General features: G+C 44.9%; 1 protein-coding gene across 1 annotated transcript in view; it reads left to right on the top strand.

The window, feature by feature from the left end:
* Window positions 1-7,717: 7,717 nt before the first annotated feature.
* Window positions 7,718-18,330, top strand: part of LOC138285854 (uncharacterized) — a 492,092-nt gene continuing 481,479 nt past the window's right edge. Inside the window, exon 1 of the mRNA XM_069226328.1 lies at window positions 7,718-7,803. Coding sequence (XP_069082429.1) covers window positions 7,738-7,803 — 66 coding nt within the window. The 5' untranslated portion in view covers window positions 7,718-7,737. The remainder of the gene's footprint in view (window positions 7,804-18,330) is intronic.

Genomic DNA, 18,330 nt, shown 5'->3' with positions numbered 1-18,330 from the left:
GGCCTTAAACACCTTGCACACTTACCATGAGTGGTCCATCTTTCACCTCCAATCTATTAATACGCCTTAAAAGACCCTAGCTGCACAATCTTAATTCACACTGGCCCTAACTGCTTACCAATTTGCTCTATCTGCTCATACAAACCTCAAAAATATGCAAGAGCTATATCAGCATCCTTCATCACAAAGGAGTAATTATATTGATGTGCAACCTATGTCCCCTCTCGGTTTATCCGCCCTCTAGTTGCCTTAACTGGCAACGGCATCCCTATTGGCCCAGGAGGCCACAGTTTTATTCAATCACTCCTGCGCCTAAATGCTGCAAGCATCCTGCTGCCTTTATCTAAGCCTAATCCTCTTTGAGGCAAATCCCCTGGAGGTCTGGGACAGTCAAACTGCAGAGAAGTCCTCCCCAATTAAAACTCCTACCTGCTATACTCAACAGCACCACCAGGATCAGACTTGTCGATAAGGCAGTCTGGCAGTGCCAGATAGGTCAGTCTGATAGTTCAGTGCATGAGTTGGTTTTATGACTGTGTAGGCTGGTTTTGTGTTGGTGGGACAAATGCGTAAATGTACATGTGCTTCTATTGTGAGCACCTTTATATACTGAGTAGGAAGTGGTAGAAGATCGCACTGAGCAGCCCTTGGTAGGTTGTACTGGACACACAGTGCATCATGGGGTGGGTGTTTCCTATAGGATAAAATGTGCTGTATCAAGTTCTTTCTGGTGTACTGTGGCAGGGGATGCAGTTCTAATTTGAAATTAAATTAGCTGTTTTGGGATCCACTATAGCTGCAGTATCCAGATCTTCCTGAAGTTACCCACTCTCCAACTCTATCCATCCTCTAGGGTACAAGTGCTAAATGCTCTACCATTTAATGCAAATTGCCAAATTCCACTTGAAACATTAGCAGTGGCTAATTGGCTGGATAGGGAGTTCATGCCTTTGGTGTGGGGGGGATCTCACACATGGGGTCATAACGGAGGTTCCTCAAAAGTGGGCCACTTTTGCAAATGGGGTGTCCCTTTTATTTTTATTCCTGGGCCTATTTTCTGTCCCGGTCCGACTCTGCACCACAGCCACTAAGCCTCCCAGCCTGGAGAGCAAGCAAAGCGGCATAACTCTCAACCTACTCTGCACACAAAGTATTCAACTTTCCAAGAAGCACCTCACCACTTTGTTAGGCAAAAGATGTTAGAATGTTCTCCACTGTGTTCTACCTGTAAGCAGAGTCCAAACTGAGTGATGCGCATTACTGGTCCTACCACGTGGTACTGGGGATGGAAAGTGGACCAAACGGTGCTCTTGTAAGATGCGCAAGACTTGCAGAGGGTAGTCTGGCCTGGAGCACAACATAACGTGAAAGGCTCTACCCCATAGCCAAGAAACACATGCTCACAAAACTATAACCAAGAACATCATAGCCATAGATTTTGGTGAGATAATGGATAACTCTCTCCCACAACTACCATGCACAATCCCAAAACATAAATAGAAACATAGTTTAGGGTCTCATGTACAAAGTGTTTTAAATGTCACAAACCCTCAGATTCAGTAAATCTGAAGGTTTGCGACCACTAAAACACTTTTTGAAATGTCCAAAACCCACTTAACAAATCAGAAAGGTATTTCAGAATTGTTACATGAGTTTAGGAAAAAATAAGAAAGTGGTATTTGGAAGGGGCATGGTTAGGGCATACTTTCCAAATACTGATCCCTAAAAGTAAGTATTAAGGATGTGCAACTGAATCTGGTTCCAAAACATTATTAATTTACCATCAACTGAAAGGAGATGGTAAGCCACCAGCGATACAGAACGATTACACAAGTGCAGCTCATGCAGTGCCATAGCTACAGGGGGTGCATTTGAGGGCCAGTCAGCCCATATTAATGTTAGCCCCCCCTCCAAATGATGCGTACATGTACAACAAAAGAAGCACACATTCTGCTCTTCATAATGTTTGTACATGGGTTATCTTTTTGTCCAAGAAGCTGAGATAATTTTAAGAGCTACATAATGTCTGATCCAAATTCTACTCCATAAGAGGGAAAGAAAAGAGTGAAGGAAAATATAGTTCTAGGTTCTAGTTAAAATAAATTGACACAAAAAGTATTTTGCCTTTTTGTAATGCTTAGCTTGTAGATTAAATCACCTTTTTATTGGCTGTTTTTTTCACCAACAGGAAAATATTTTTCCAGTGGAGAAAACCTTCCTTCTATTGCCACCACTCCCATTAACAACTCCTGAAAGGGTTTTGTCTTGCTCTGTATCGGAGTAAATCACTGGCCACTTCCCAAATGGCATTGGGTTTGAAAAACATCTGTAAATATTCACAAACTGGTGCAGGATCGGACTAGCCTCTGGGTCAATCAGGAAATGCCTGATAGGCTAGTCTGACAGTTCAATGTGTGGGCAATTGTTTGGAGATTTGTGGGTCTGTAGGAAGCTGGCCTGGTGTGTGGTGGGTACTTACACCTTATATAAGGTCCATGTAGCCCCTCTTAGTGAAGTGTAGGCAGTGTCTAGAAGCCAGGCTCTCTAGAGGTAGCTGTGGATGAGCAGCCAAGGCTTATCTAGGAGACATGCAAAGCTCATGCAATACCACTGTAGTCACACAGCACTTGCACAGATGAAAGAAAACACTCACTTGTACAAAAATAAAGGTAGTTTATTTTTTAAACAAATCATCACAAAATACTAGAAGGGTAACCCACCATTAGGAGGTAAGTAATACACTAAATATATACATTAGTAATCAGAAATAGGCATAGAAAAGGTTGATATACAGTACAAATACCAATAACCAATAGTGTCCCTAGGGGGAGCAAAAATCATATACTAAAAAAATGGAATGCGAACAAGGCACCCCACCTAGGTAACTAAGATGTGTAGAGGGAAGCTGGGAGTACTAGAAAACCACAGAGGTACATAACACAGTACCCCCGCGTCCAGGAATGCAGGAGTAAATCACTGGATTTTCCCCAAACCAACCAAGAGGAGCAAAAGAAGAAAAAGAAGACACCCAGACAAGACTGCAGGAAAACCAGCAGTGGGTTCCTGAAGAAAGAACACCTGTCGAGAGAGGGGACCAAGTCCAAACGTCACAGTGGAGTCCAGGAGGAGTAGGAGCTACTACCCACCCAGCTGTGGTTGCAGGAGTTGGTTGACGGTGATGAAGAACAGGTCAGCACTGCAGCCCGGGAGACGGAGAAGAGTTCCTGATGGATGCAGATCATATCCCCTGCTGGAAAGAAGATTGCAGATGGGTGTTGGCGCAGGAATTCCACCAACAAGCCTTGGCACAGGCAAGTTTGCGGTTAGTAGAAAAGTGGTGCTGCCAGGAACCAGCAAGGCTCAGGAGTACTCAACCCAGGAGGGGGAGTCACCAGGGACCCTCAGTATTGTAGAGAGTCCACAGGAGCAGATATAGCACCCATAGGAGTCCCACAGGGCGGGGACACAGGAGTCGCAGAAGAAGCCCATGCAGCACTACAAAAGAGGATCCCACGCTGCAGGAGAACCATACAGAAGCTGTGCTTTGCCGGATTGAGTACTAGGGGTTAAAGCTACACATTGCCTGAAGATCCTTTGAGGGAGATGCAAACAAGCCTTGGCAGCTGCAAGAGACGCAGTGCACGGGGGAACTGTCCTGCAGGGGAAGGCAAGAGCTTACCTTCACCAAAGTTGGACAGCTAGTAGAGAGGACCAAGAGGACTACTCTGGACCACCACCCGAGATGCAGGATTCATGCAGCTCAAGATGAGGGAAGATCCACGCAGCCGGTCGTCGCTTGTTGTAGGTGCTTGCGGTTGCAGGGAATGGACTCCTTCACTCCAAGGAAGATTCCTTCTTCTTGTGCAGGCTGAAGAGCTGCAGTCTTCGGAGGATACATGGCCAGGTAAATGTTGCAAAGCTGGCAGGAGATGGGGAAATAAAGTTACAGAAGAGTCTTGTTTGCTGTAGCAACATCTGTCGGTTCCTGGAGGCTCCAGTTGTGGTTCCGGTGGCCAGAAGTCAAAGTGGAGGTTGCAGAGGAATGCTGCTGGAATCTTGCAAGCCAAATCGGAGGACCCACCCAAGAGAGAGACCCTAAATAGCCCTGAACGAGGGATTGGTCACCTAACCAGGTAAGCTCCTATCAGGAGGGGCTCTAATATCACCTGCCTAGCCTGGCCACTCAGATGCTCCTAGAGTTCCCTGCCAACCTTGAAAATAAGATTGCAGAACCCATAGACCCTCTGGAGAAGCTATGGGCACCACCACTGGGGTGCTGATGGATGGGGGAGTGGTCACTCACCTTTCCATTGTCCAGTTTCTCGCCAGAGAAGGTCCCTGAACCGGTGTGGACTGGTTTATGCACAGAGGGCACCAAATGTGCCCTTCAAAGCAAACCAGTGGCTTTGGGAGGCTACCCCTCCCAAGACAGTCACACCTATTTCGAAAGCGAGAGGGCGTTACCTCCCTCTCACAAAGGACATCCTTTGTTCTGCCTTCCTGGGTTTGATCAGATCAAGCAGCAGGAGTGCAGAAACCTGTCTGAGGGGTGGCAGCAGCTGGGCTGCCTGGAAAACCCTGTAAGACTGGTGGTATCAATGCTGGGGGTCCTCTAAGAGCCACCAGAGTGCATAGAATCATACGTCCAATGCTTGATACACTATTGGGGTATAGTTCTGACATGTTTGATACCAAACATGCCCAGGTTCGGAGTTACCATTATGTAGCTGGAGATAAGTAGTGACCCGTGTCCAGTACATGCATAAAATGGCGTCCCTGCACTCACCAAGTCCAGGGAAATGGATCTGGAGTTTGTGGGGGCACCTCTGCTAGTGCAGGGGTGCCCTCACACTCTGGTACCTGTAACCTGCCCTCTGGGTTGGGAGAGCCTACCATAGGGGTGACTCATAGTGACCTGGTGGAGTGACCTGCAGTGACCTGTAGTGAAAATGGGTGCACTGGCAGGCCTGCAGAACCCAGAACCCTTTGCATGGGCTCCCTATGAGTGGCAGAATAACTGCTGCAGCCCATAGGGATCCCCTGGAGCCCCAATGCCCTGGGTACCTAGTTACCATATACTAGGGACTTACATGGGGGGACCAGTAAACTGATTGTGGGAAGAAAAAGTTGCAATTTAGAGGAGAGAGCAAAACTACTGGGGGCCTGGTAAGCAGGATCCCAGTAGACACAGTCAAACATACTGACAACAGGCAGAAAATGGGGGTAACCATGCCAAGAAAGAGGATACTTTTCTACAGGGTCTTTATGGGTCAGTTGTTACTGTTGATTTCCCAGATTTTAAAACAAACATTGTCGGCAGAGGTACTATGACCTGTGGAGACTTGGGCAGCATTTCAGCAACCCCAGGTGGCTTTTCTTTGCTCTCTATTGATGAAGGGCTAAACTCTGTGTCTGTAGATGAACAGCACTATCTGCACAAATGTTGGTGAAAAACTACAGCAACTTTGAAGTAAGCAGATTGCATTTACCAAAATGTAATGGGGAGAACTGTGCTGTCATAAGAGGAATTGTGCTCCCCACATTGTCTGTAGCAAGCTCAAACTCATGCAGTCTGCCAAATCTTGCAAAACACTTATACAGAGTGTTCTTACAAGTTCAAAAGTGAACCAATTTGTGAACATGATACACTTTTGTTTTTTAGGTACCTAATTGACTAACAGAGGGCCATTTTGGTGACTGGGGAAATTTTTTGTCCCAGTCCAACTCTGAACTTGTGTTTTAAAAACATTCTGGGGCATCCTTGTACTCAGATGTCCATTCTTTGTCGCAGTCAGGTCAGACGATTTACTAGTGTGATGTTCCCCTGCGGTAAATGGAATGTAAGGTCACACAGCTTGTGAATACCTTGCAGACATAAATCAAGCCATTTTCATATGTAAGCACAAACACAGTGGAGTGCATAAAAATAGGTTGGCCTGTTGTGAAATAAAGCCTGGTAGGTTAATGTACTTGTCCCACAAATTGATTTTATGTATAGAAATTAGATTCCAATCCTGGTGATAAGGTTTGTTAGGTTCTTGTGCCAGCTGAAGGTCTACACATACTCTAAATATCAGCATTATGAATTTGAATTGACCCAATTAGACTTCTGTTGAACTGAATGGCTGCTACTGGGGTGCATCTATCTTTAAAGAGTGTTTTAATATCAAGATAAGTCTTTGATGTTCAGCACATTTACACTCATCTCCTTGGACTCAACATTGTGGGAGCCATCATCAGGGCTTCTCACGCGGAAAACAATAGGATTATAATTGACTACTCAAGATGCCTCCAGACAGCACTGATTAACTTTTATAATTTTTAGGTCTGCCTCGACAGCTAAACTATCTGGTCTACTGATTGTTATCATTAAAAAAAAAAGTCTGGTGTGCTTTCAAGATGTCTACGTTGACTGCAAACCGGTCTCCTCATAACCTTACCAAATGCACACCAAAAGCTCGGGCCGGGGAGGGGTGTAGTCCCTATGCGGACTTTGGTGCTCCCTCACTGGACCCATCTCTATTTTGAATGAGTCCAAATCAAGAACTGTAGCATTCCCAGCAAGAATGACCAATAACAGTCAAAATTCAAGGAGTTTTATATAATGAATTGTTAAACATAATACATGAAGTATCTCAGAGGCATAGGTAGCAAGAAAGAATACAAAGAATACAGATCTTAAGTTCAGAAAAGTCTGTAAAGTTCATTGCAAAATCCAGTGTAGATTCACCTTACAAATAGGAAGTGGGGGGCTTGTTTACAGAGGAAACGTACCTCCTTTTATAGGACTTCAGGCAAAGGATGTTATACATTACTAAGCCTGTACATGGTTCTTAGGAAATGCACCAATGGTAGACAAACAACAAGAAACATTTTACTGCAGGGATACATTTGAGGATTCTCTCATAATACTACTACATTGAATACAGTCACTCTCACAGTTTATTCAGGCGCAGTATTTGACACATTGTATAAACGATAGTCTGAGACAGTTGGGAAGTCCTTGGTTGGACACAGCATGGTGAGATGCTTCTGGGAATGCTCACTCTCTTCTAGTGAGAAGATTTCAACTCTTTACTTAGAACAGAGAAAATCAACCGAATGTACTATAAAACATGGTAGAATGTGCGTTTCACTGGCTTGCGAAATTATACAAATCCATCAAGATCAACGATAATATGATGACGTAGCTTTTGGCATCATCATTGTTGATCGAAGGTCACGTGGCGCCTCTTTCGTCACGGTGCTTTCAAAAGGCACGCGATGTCACTTCTACTCAGGGATTTTGGAGAACTGACGTTGTGTTACACAACTCGGTGCCTATGGAGCTGTAATATCATTACTTCTCCGAATAAACCAGGGTCTTTTAAAGATACGAAAACACTGATATTCCACGGCGTGTGCTCTAAAAGGTGATTTTCTTGTACTTGTGCGGGGACAGCAGGAGCATTTCACGTTGCTCGACTTTTTATTTTAATAGGTACACGCACGTTCGGCGATTTATAATTGTAATGTTTACGTTGTGAGTAAGGTTGCTGCACATCCCGTCTTTAGAGGGCTTCTTCATCCTGCTGCCAATGAGCTCTTGAAAAAGATTAAAAACAAACGCATACAGAACAGAAACTCGCCGTGTGCACGCCGCGGCCCGGAGCAATAAACGGTTTCACCAGGTTTGCTGTAGCAACCGCGCCTGGTAACAGTTTACCTGACCCAGGCAGCTGCAGGCCCAGCGCAAGCATGGCGGGGCCCTCAGACTCGCTGTTGTGGCTGGAAAATGCCAAATTCCAGATTGAGAACCTCCAGGTATGGCTCCTGCTTTTGTTCCTTGCTAGGGCCAGTGCAGATGCAGCCGAAAACGTGGACAACTGCAGAATATCTCGCAGGCCATCATGGCTGCGCCATACCCACGTCAGACCGGTGCCGCGTCAGGTGTACCACAGACCTGGAATGTCACGTTAGGTGCTGACTGGCGCGTACCCGTTCAGTGAAGATGCAGTGAATCGTTTAGCAGAGACCACCTACCTTTATGTTATTACGGACAGTTTCTAGTCCTTGATTTTGGCGCGAGTGTAATGCATTCTGGGTTTTGTGGTCTTATTTGGCTTCCATTGAATTAATTAGACAAACACACCAAAAAAATAATGCTTTCTAGGTGACAAGCTCGGGTCTGGAGGCGGTGTCCTAAAGACATGGAGCTGGGTGGTCGCCCTAACTGAATCTGTACAGTTATTTGTCATATGCGATAAATAGCGCCTAAACTCATAATCAGCATTAGGAGTTGGTCACTGTATTCCGACCTGTGCGTAAGTCCCTCATTACACACTGGTTGGAAATATGATTTGGTAGGTATGTAATGCATCAGATAATTATCGGATGTGTTAAATAATCAACCTTTGTTAAATTTCAGGAGGTCAAACCTGCCGAAATTTAATAGGGGGAAAGCATAAAGTATTTATCATATGTGAACATTTTAGTGCATCAAACACCAACTCACACAAATTGGTATTTGTCGCATCCCATAAATAACATACCCCCAGGGGCGTAGCTTGATCATTATGATTTGGGGTGTTAGCTTCAAATTTCACAAAAATTACGCTGGCACATGATGTTAAAATCCATTATACCACAAGCAGAGCGCACAAGAGCTGCATAAGGGACAATGGAGAGGGAGAGCATTGTGTGTTAGTAGGTGGACTAATTGAGAGAAAGCACATCATATAGTGAAGAAAAAAAACATTTTGGAAGACTTTCCAAACAGAGAGAGGGAGAGAGTGTGCGTTTTTGTCTGTGTAAAAGTTCCTGGTGAAATTCGACAGACACCTTACCATGCCAGACTGAATTCACCCGCACGCAACTATTTATCACAAAATACATTTATTGGGGGTTGGGGTGTAACACCCCACCTGCCCTGCAGCTACGCCCTTGCATACCCCATGGTAGCATTATTTATTAGATACGATAAATAGTTCTTACACTCGTGAACAGGGCCTGAGTGTACTAGCACTACGCTTATTCACGATGGGAGAACTTCTTAACTGGGTCACTATGAGTGTACAGTTCCTATACTGGAATCCGTACTGTGGTAGTGAAGCAGAACTACATCCCTTTATTTTTACTAGTTCTGAACTTGGGTCATTAGAGGGCTACTGGTTGTATACATGTATCACTGTGTGCACTAGTATACATTTGGTCACCAGGAGTGTGCTGCTTCGTTATGGGGTAATTGCAGTGCTTAATTTGTGCTTGTTGTTTCCGGTGCTGAGCCCTGGCACTTATTTTTTAGGGCTGGGGCTTGTTCTCCTGCCTCAAGCATTTGGTGCTAGCAAAAGACACATATGGGAAAGACGGAGGTAGAAAAAAACGAAAAAGCGTCACAAAGGGAGAAAGTAGAAAGCTGCAAGAGTGACCTGAAGGGGCAGGTAGTGGCTTTATATGGATTAAAGAGGCCGGAGAAGGCTTCAGGATTACACCGCCTCAGTATTCCGTGTTCACACATTTAAATGCAGCAGCCGCATGTTTAAAAGGAGGGCTATGGGCACCAGAACCTTTTTATTTACAAATTAAGCACTGGGTAATTGTGGTTTATTTGTTATTTCTTTGCGTGCTTGATGTACTGGTTCATTACTGGCCATTGCATGTGTGCTTCTAATGAATTACACAATGTAGTCAATCTGGAATTAATTTGGTGTGCTGGTTCTTTCCAAGGTTACAATAGGTGTGCATGTTACATATTGGTGCACTGCAGGTGTTACTGTTTTATACTGTGTATTGCTATGCAGATCTACTAGTTTTAAACTGGGTAGCTATTAGTGTATGTATATTAATGCTATTCTATGTCACCTTTTGTGTAATGGTTCTGTTCTGTTTCTACTTTTACTGGTTCTGTAGTAAGTCCATAGTAGCATACAAGGTTCTGTTATGGTTCACTATGAGCATACGTGTTCTCTAAACACCCCTATTGCTTCAGCACAACAGTCTGGTTTGCTAAAGACATTGTGGGGACTTTCAGAAAGTTGACCTAGGAATCCATTCCGCTCATTGATTACCATTGGATTTGTGATTTTTAATTCACAATTTCTGGCTTTCGATTTGCTGGTTTATTTCCCTTAGGCTCTCCAGGTTCAGTTCGTCCCTCCCATTGCCTAAACTGTGTTTTCTGCTAGCAGGCCTTTAAGTCTTGTTCTTATCTCATCACATTTGCTGTGCATTCAAAGACCAAGGTAAAATGCCAGGGGCTGTCTTCCATGGGTGCTTGCTTACTTTTCTTTCTCTGACATCCGAGTGAGAGGATTTATGTAACAATCTTGTGGGATACTGTGGGTAGGAAATATTTTTTTCTAGCATATGATAATGTTTAAATGAACTGAGTAAGTATTTCAGAACTATGAATGCACAACTAAAGCACATTTTTTGTTATTTTGGAAGTGTGTTAGAAACAAATACTTTATGATCAAAACAAACCATTAAACTAGATGATGCAATTTCCACAAATTTTCATCTGTGCACTGTATACTTTTATTATTAAAACTGTATGTCTGTGCAGATGTAATGGTCATTTCAATTGAAAATATGTTGTCTGTGATTGCAGTGTGCTACCATACCATGAATACTCCAGTCTACACCACTCCATTCTACTCTGCACCATACCACCCCACTACACTCTACTCAGCACCACTCTAGTTTACACCACTCCATGCCACTGAACTCTGCATCACTGCACTCTGCGTCACTGCACTCTACACCACTCCAGTCTCGGCTACAACAATCTACACTGCACAGTTCCCCTCTATGCCACTCTGCAACACTGCACTTTACGCCACTGCACTCTATGCCGATATATGGTATGCCAATACACTCAGCACCAATGCATTTTACACTGTAACACTCAACTCTGTGTCCCTGCACTCTATTCTAATCCACTGCATGCCACTCTAATCTACTTTGGACCACTGCTGTCTATGCCACTGCACTCTACACCAATTTACTCTACACATTACACTCTATGCCAGTGTGCCCTGAACCACTTCACTCTATGCCACTTCTCTCTACTCTGAAACAATCTACTCTACAGCACTGCTCTCCATGCCAATCTACTCCACTCTGAGCCACTTCACTCTACTTCACTCTGAGCCACTCTACTCTACGCCACTGCACTCTATGCCATTTTACTCTTAACCACTGCACTTTGCATCAATAAATTCTACACAACTGCAATATATGTCACTGCACTGTATGAGACTGCACTCTACTCTGCATCACTGTACTCTGTGCCACTCTAATCCACACCACTGTACTATGACACTACTCTGCAACACTGCACCCTCCACCTCTGAACTCTACGTCAGTCTACTCGGCACTACTCCACTCTACAACACTATACTCTACTCTGCACCACTCGATGCTACTCTATACCACTCTACACAACTGCACTTTATGCCAGTCAACTTTACTCTGTACTCTATGCCACAGGACTCAATGCCAATCATCATTACTCTGCACCACTGCACTCTGCGTTACTCGGCTCTATGCCATTCTACTTTGCACCACTCTACACCATTCTACTCTGCTCCACTCCACTCTACGGCACTCTACTCAGTACTAATCTATTTTGTATTGTATACTGCTGATTTCAGTGCCACTACACTCTACACCACTATACTCTGCAACACTCCACACCAGTGCACTCTACACCAGTCCACTCTGTCACTACAGTGTATGCCACTCTACGCGACTCCTCACAATGTCACTCCAGTACATGACACTGTCTGCCAATTCACTCTGACACTCTATTCCACTCCTCGCCATCCCACCTTATGACACTCTACTCCACTCTTTGCCATTCCACTTTGACACTCTAGTCCACTATTTGCTGTTTGACTATAAACACTCTACTCCACTCTTCGCCATTCAACTCAACAACACTCTACTCCATTCTTCGCCCTCCACTCTTTGCTATTTCACTCTACTCCACTCTTCACCATTCCACTCTATAATACTCTCCACCACTCTCCTCTATGCCACTAACGTTTAGTCATGCTGAACAGCAGACACGCTGGTGAGCAACATGGCCAGAATACATTGGCAAAGCCAATAGTTCTTACATAGACCTAAAAGCCAGGATGAGCTCAACCATATTCCTTGTAGCACTTTTGATATTATTACTACTGGGGAGACTAACAGAGTAAAAATACCTCATGATGGCCAAGGAATCCCTCTATTAGAGGTCAGCGTGGGTATGGGTTAAAATCCCATTAGTGGGAGTGTTAGACCTGGCATATTTTGCCGTGTTTTCCCTGTCTTTTTGCCTTCTGACTCCCTGTTTCTATGGTATGCTGCACTCTGTTTTTGCTGGTTTATTGTCTCTGTACACTTTACCACTGCTGATCAATGCTAAAGTGCAAGTGTTCCCTATGTAAATTGTATTGGTGATTGGTTTATCCATGATTGGTATATTTAATTTACTGGCACGTCCCTAGTAAAGTGCCCCACAGGTGTCCAGGGCCTGTAAATCAAATGCTACAAGTGGGCCTGCAGCTCTGATCGTGCCACCCACATGAGTAGCCCCATGAGCATGCCGTAGACTGCCACTGCAGTGTCTGTGTGTGCAGTTTTAAACTGCCAATTCGACCTGAAAAGTGTGCCCACTTGCCAGGCTCAGACCTTCTCTTTTACTACATGTAAGGCACCCCTAAGGTAGGCCCTAGGCTGCCCCATGGACAGGGTGCAGTGTATTTAGAAGGTAGGATATATATTGGTGTGTTTTATAAAACCTAACAGTGAAATACTGCTAAATTCGGTTTCCACTCTTGCAAGGTCTATCTCTCTCATAGGCTAATATGGGGGCTGCCTTTAAATAACTTTTAAGTGCAGTTTCCCTTTGGGAGCAGATTGAAATGTTGAGGTCTCCAAACTCACAATTTAAAAACATATCTTTTTTGTAAAGTTGTTTTTTAAATTGTCTGTTTGAAAATGCCCCTTTTAGAAAGTGGGCACTTTCTAGCTTAAACCATTCTGTGCCTCCGCCTGCTTGTATATTCCAGACTGACAGTTGGGCTCCCTCTAGACAGTGACACAAAGGGAGCTGGGTATAGCCTGCATATCCTGATTAGAGTTGAGGGAGGAGTGGTCACTTTCACCTGAAAGGGCTGTGCCTGCCCTCACACAATGCAGTCTCCAACCCCCTGGTGTGTGTCTGGGGCCAGGCCTGGGCAAGGCAGGATCTTGTAAACAACAGAGACTTTCCTTTGCAGTTTGCCTACTTCAAAGGCTGAACTGGGTATTAGTAGTGTACCCTAAACCCCAGACTTGTAGAACACTTCTGGATCAAGAGGAACCTCTGTCAAGGAGAAGAGCTGAAGTGCTGGATGAGAAGTACTGCCCCTTTGAGGTGTGTGCTTTGCTGGGTTAGCCTTCAGTTGCTGCTTCTGCCTTAAAAAGGGCAAAGACTGAACTTTGCTGTGTATCCTGCATGTGAGGTTTCTCCAAGGACTCGGAGTAGAATTTGCCTCCTGTTAAAAGTCTCAGGGATATTAATGACTTCAGCTTCATCTGCCTACAGCACTGGGAACTGTGTGTTTTGTGCTGCAACAGATGAAAAACCACAGAGACACTGTCAGTGATGCCGGTGACTGCACCGTGACCTGATGACACCACACGGAGCCGTGCCCCACGTCGCACCACAACCCTGGTCTCACCGACGCAGTCACTGAGCTGCTGCTTGCACCGTGGCCTGTGGGCCCCGCACTCCACATCGCCTTGCTCATACCACAGCCTTGGCATCCCTGACGCCGCCGCTCCACGCTGACACTGATGCCGCTGCCTGCATCGTGGCCTGTGGGCACCACTCGTGAGGTACACAAAGCACCATTCCACACGCAGCCTCGGTCTACCTACACCAGGGCCATCGACTCCAGTGTCGTCAACAGACGCCCCTGTGGGCGCTGGACAGAGCACGCCCCACACCACACGTCCACCTTGGGCCCACCAACTACAGCGCTTCACCAATGATGACGCCCCACTGTGACCTGAAGACATTGCACGTAGCACTGCCTGCTTCACACCACAGCCCTGGTCTCACCAACGCTGTCACCAAGCCGCTGCCTGCATCATGACATGTGGGCACCACATGTCACATCGTCCCGCTTTGCACTGTAGCCCCCACACCATCCACGACAGCGCTCCTGACTTCTTAATCAGCCTGGAGTTCGATCTGCAACCCGCGTGACTTCAAGGGCCCAAACTACCCCCACACCGACACTGTAACTGGCCAGCGACGCTCCGGTCGGCCTGAACTGTTGGATTTGTTGTTCACGATGCCATGATAGCCGTAGACAGAGCTAGCGACTTCAAGGAACTGTATTCTTTTAGTTAATTCTTGCAAAATTCATATCTTTATTACTGTATGTTGCATTTCTCTTGTTTTGGTCTGGTTTTACATAGATAAATATTTGCTATTTTTCTAAAACTGGTGTGGTGTCCTTTTGTAGTGTTTCTACTGTATTACTGTGTGTTATGTGCAAATGCTTTGCACATTGCTTCTGAGATAAGCCTGACTGCTCGTGCCAAGCTACCAAGGGGTGAGCAGGGGTTATCTGAGCTGGGCATCTCCCTTTTCCTGACTAGAGTGAGGGTCCATACTTGGACAGGGTGAATTTCTGGGATATAATGGTCCTATGACCCTCAACTATGCCATCAACATGTGTAAGACCTTATCCTATAGCCTACATGGCCCAGGGCTTTCATCAGGACTTTATGAAATCTGGTGCCCCAGTGTCAATGTCCAATCACCCCATGTCACACAAAAAGCATGTAATGTTAGTAGTTGCATGCAAGGGGAGTCAATTGTGAGTCTGGCAGTCCTAGGACCACCGCCAGACTCGTAATGAGGGCTTGGTGTCTGCAGCCTATCTCTGGGTCACATTACTGGGTGTGGGTGACAGTTGGGCTTTGTGTATTTCTCCTAGACAGCCATGCTATGGCAAGCCTTATAGTCACTGGATGGGCCATCACTTGTAAGATGGGAGGGAGGAGCTGGACCCAGCCCCACTTGCACTTGAATACTGTGTCTCCTGTTGCCTCACAAAGGGCTGCATACCCCCTGTAGTTAGTATGGAGCCAGGACCAGGAAGGCAGGGCACCTGTGCATTTCAAAGCCATGCTGCTAGAAGCTTCTCCCTACTTAAAAGGCACACTGGGTATAAATACTGGACCTCAGATACCACCACTTCAGTACACTTTAGGACCTGAGGATACTCTGTCAGGAAGAAGGACTGCTGTGCTGCTACAAGGACTGCCACTCTGCTGGAGTACTGCTCTGAAGGAACTGCTGTCCTGCTCTGCTGACCTTCTGCCCTCTTTCCTGGCTGAGAATGACTGTACCTGCTTCTCTTTGACCCAGAGTTACTCCAGGGGCTAGCTGGCTGGCCCCCTGATCTGAATCCCGAGGGACACAACAGCATTCCAACATCATTGCAGCTTCACCTGGTGTATACCATATGTGAGTCTACCTTGCCAAGTGGTGCCCTCCCAGTCCTGGTCCCTTGGAAATGGGTTTAAGGTGTGGTGCGTGCCTCTGTGGATCCAACTGGACTGACACATCTCCTATACTGTGCTATGCAACCGTGATCAGAACAGACGCATCTCCATTGCTGCATGGAGTGAACTGTTGCAAAGACCCGCATCGTCACCACAAACCCACCGGAATTGCCACTGCATGACACAGCTTCATCGCAGGCATGGACATCAATTCACCAAAATGCCAGGGATAGCAGAAGTGACATTACGTGCCCTTTGACCTCCACTTTCACTCACAGACACATACTTACACATACACACAAATTCACACTTACACACACACTCTCTCACATAAACATACTTTCACGCGCAAGCATGAAAAGAACAAACATTTAAAATCATTTTTATTTACTTCAGCTGCCATGGAAGGGAATATTCACATTTTTATTACACTAGTAGTGAATAATATATTATTATTCATTATTAGTGTAATAAAAAATTGACAGAAAACAAAGAGGGCAGAGTGCTAAATGGCGTCCATAAGGACCAGCTGCCACTGTGTTCCTGACACTGAATTTGCCACCTGTGAAGTGAGGGGTCACAAAGGCAGTGCTAGGGGTCGCAAAGGGCAAGCCAGGGGTTGCAGCTGCACCCTCTGGTGACCCCTAAATGATGTCCATAGTCGCAGGCCGTTGCATCCCTCATCGACTGCAGCCTCGATGACGCTGGATTCTGCATCCCAACATTGCAGCTCTTCAGAACTTACACATCGCCTCACCTGCACACCGCATCCTTCACACAAGACTTCTCATCACAAGCCCCACCGACAGGATCCTCAACGATGCAGGCACTTGCATCACAGCCTCGTCCTATTTCGGAACTGACCCATTGCTTCGGCTGCATGACACACCTTCGACGCACAACCAGGATTCAAGGTACTTTGTTCAGCAGGCCTAACTGGGTCCCTGTAGCCAACCCGTGCTCCATCGCAGTCGGCCAGAACTTGTGACTTTGTCCTGGTCTGGTGTGATCAGATATTCACAGTTGGTGCTTTGTGCTTTTTCGTGCTGTGCTTTTTGGTGCTATCTTCACTAAAATCCTTAAAATTGCAAATCTCCGGTTCTATTGGATTTTTGTTATTTTGGTCCTGTTTTATTTATTACATTACGTTCTATTTTTCTAACTTGGTGTGAGATCCTTTTTATGTGGTGTTTTCACTTTATTACTGTTTGAAGTGTAGCAAACATACTTTACATATTGCGTCTAAGGTAAGCCTGACTTCTCTGTGCCAAGTTACCAGAGAGTTGAGCACAGGTTAATTTAGGGTTGGCTTGTGCCTCATCCTGACCAAGACTGTGGGTGCTATTTGACCAGGGGTTACACCCCAGTTATCCAACAAAGCAATTTCTTACAACTACTATTCGCCCAAGTGGAAAATCCACATTAATAAATTGTGTACATTTGCACAATTCACTTAATACTTTCCCTACACCGCAATTAGATATAGGCTTGTTCTCTTCCTTTCCCTACCCTCTCTCGTGCCTGTAAAGAAACAGGTCTTTTCAAGGTGTATTCACCGTATTTTGCCTGCCCAAACTCCCCATCATCTATCCAAAATTTATGACAGTGGAAAATCTACCACATTGACAAATTTTTGATTGCAATACGAGCCCTTTGTGCTGCAAAAATTCCACTACGTTTGATTCCTTAAATGCGGATATGATTTTTCAAATGGCATTTTCGCCCTTAAATTACACTTATTTTTGGAAAACCCCCTTGTGAATTGGGCCAGCAGAAACTAAAGTTGTTCAGCTAATATTACTGGACATTCAACATTCTTGTATCAATAGCATACACACATGGATACATAGTTGCATAGATAATAAAGTTACACAGTTATCATAGATACCTAGATTCAAGTCTGTCATAGTAACATCCAGTGTAAACTTTCAGCCGAAGTCTCGGGCAATTGTTTAGTCCTGCCCTAATGTTGGAAAAATTTCACAATTGCAGCCTTTGTCAATCCTTCCTCAGAAAAGATGTACATTGAATTCTACTTTTATTTTAAAGGAGGTTATGTGCAATTCGTAATCTGCATTACACTGCATTTATTAATTGTGAACAGATTAATGTTTTTACATTTTACTTTTAATGGGGAGATATTATTTTTGACTATGCTTTCAAAAACGTTCAGTGGGACGCTCCCTGAAGCTCCCAGGAAGGTTTTTTTCCAAACCCTCTTCCTCCTCCCAGATATCAAAGGCTGATTTGCAGTTAAATGGATAAGTTCAATTTAGCCTCATGTTGTAAACTAAGTTCAAAGCAGCAGACAAACATTTCTAAAATAACTCAGGCTGTGGATATTGTACGTGCGGTAGTTCTGGTGAATTCCTAACAAGATAAACAGTGTTTAACTTGAAAGTTGATATAAATTGCCTTACTCTTTCTTCTTGGCACTCCATAAAACGCATAGTTTTAGAGAAGGTATGCTGACCTTCTAGACAATTTCCTCAGTGACAACTGCACATTTTAATCTGTTATTTTAGGACAGTGCACATGAATTCATGACAATCTATTGAGCAGGGAAACAGTAAATATTACTTCTTAGCGGTTTTATAAATATAGGATTGTAATAAATAAATAACATCTTAAATCAACACTGTAAGAGAGCACTTTTCTACCCCTTTGATTTTGCTTTGGTTCATCATAGTCTCTGGCTGCACGCCCACTCATCATGAAGCTGTGAGAAGACTGGCTACAAAGGTGACGTTGCCATGACCTCTGGCCAGCCACCAGAATGGCTTTTCTCACCCTTAC

The sequence above is a fragment of the Pleurodeles waltl genome, chromosome 3_1 (genome assembly GCF_031143425.1).
Source record: "Pleurodeles waltl isolate 20211129_DDA chromosome 3_1, aPleWal1.hap1.20221129, whole genome shotgun sequence".
In the NCBI taxonomy this organism is placed as follows: Eukaryota; Metazoa; Chordata; class Amphibia; order Caudata; family Salamandridae; genus Pleurodeles; species Pleurodeles waltl.
Note: the sequence above shows the minus strand (reverse complement) of the source record. Positions and strands in the feature narration are given on the sequence as shown.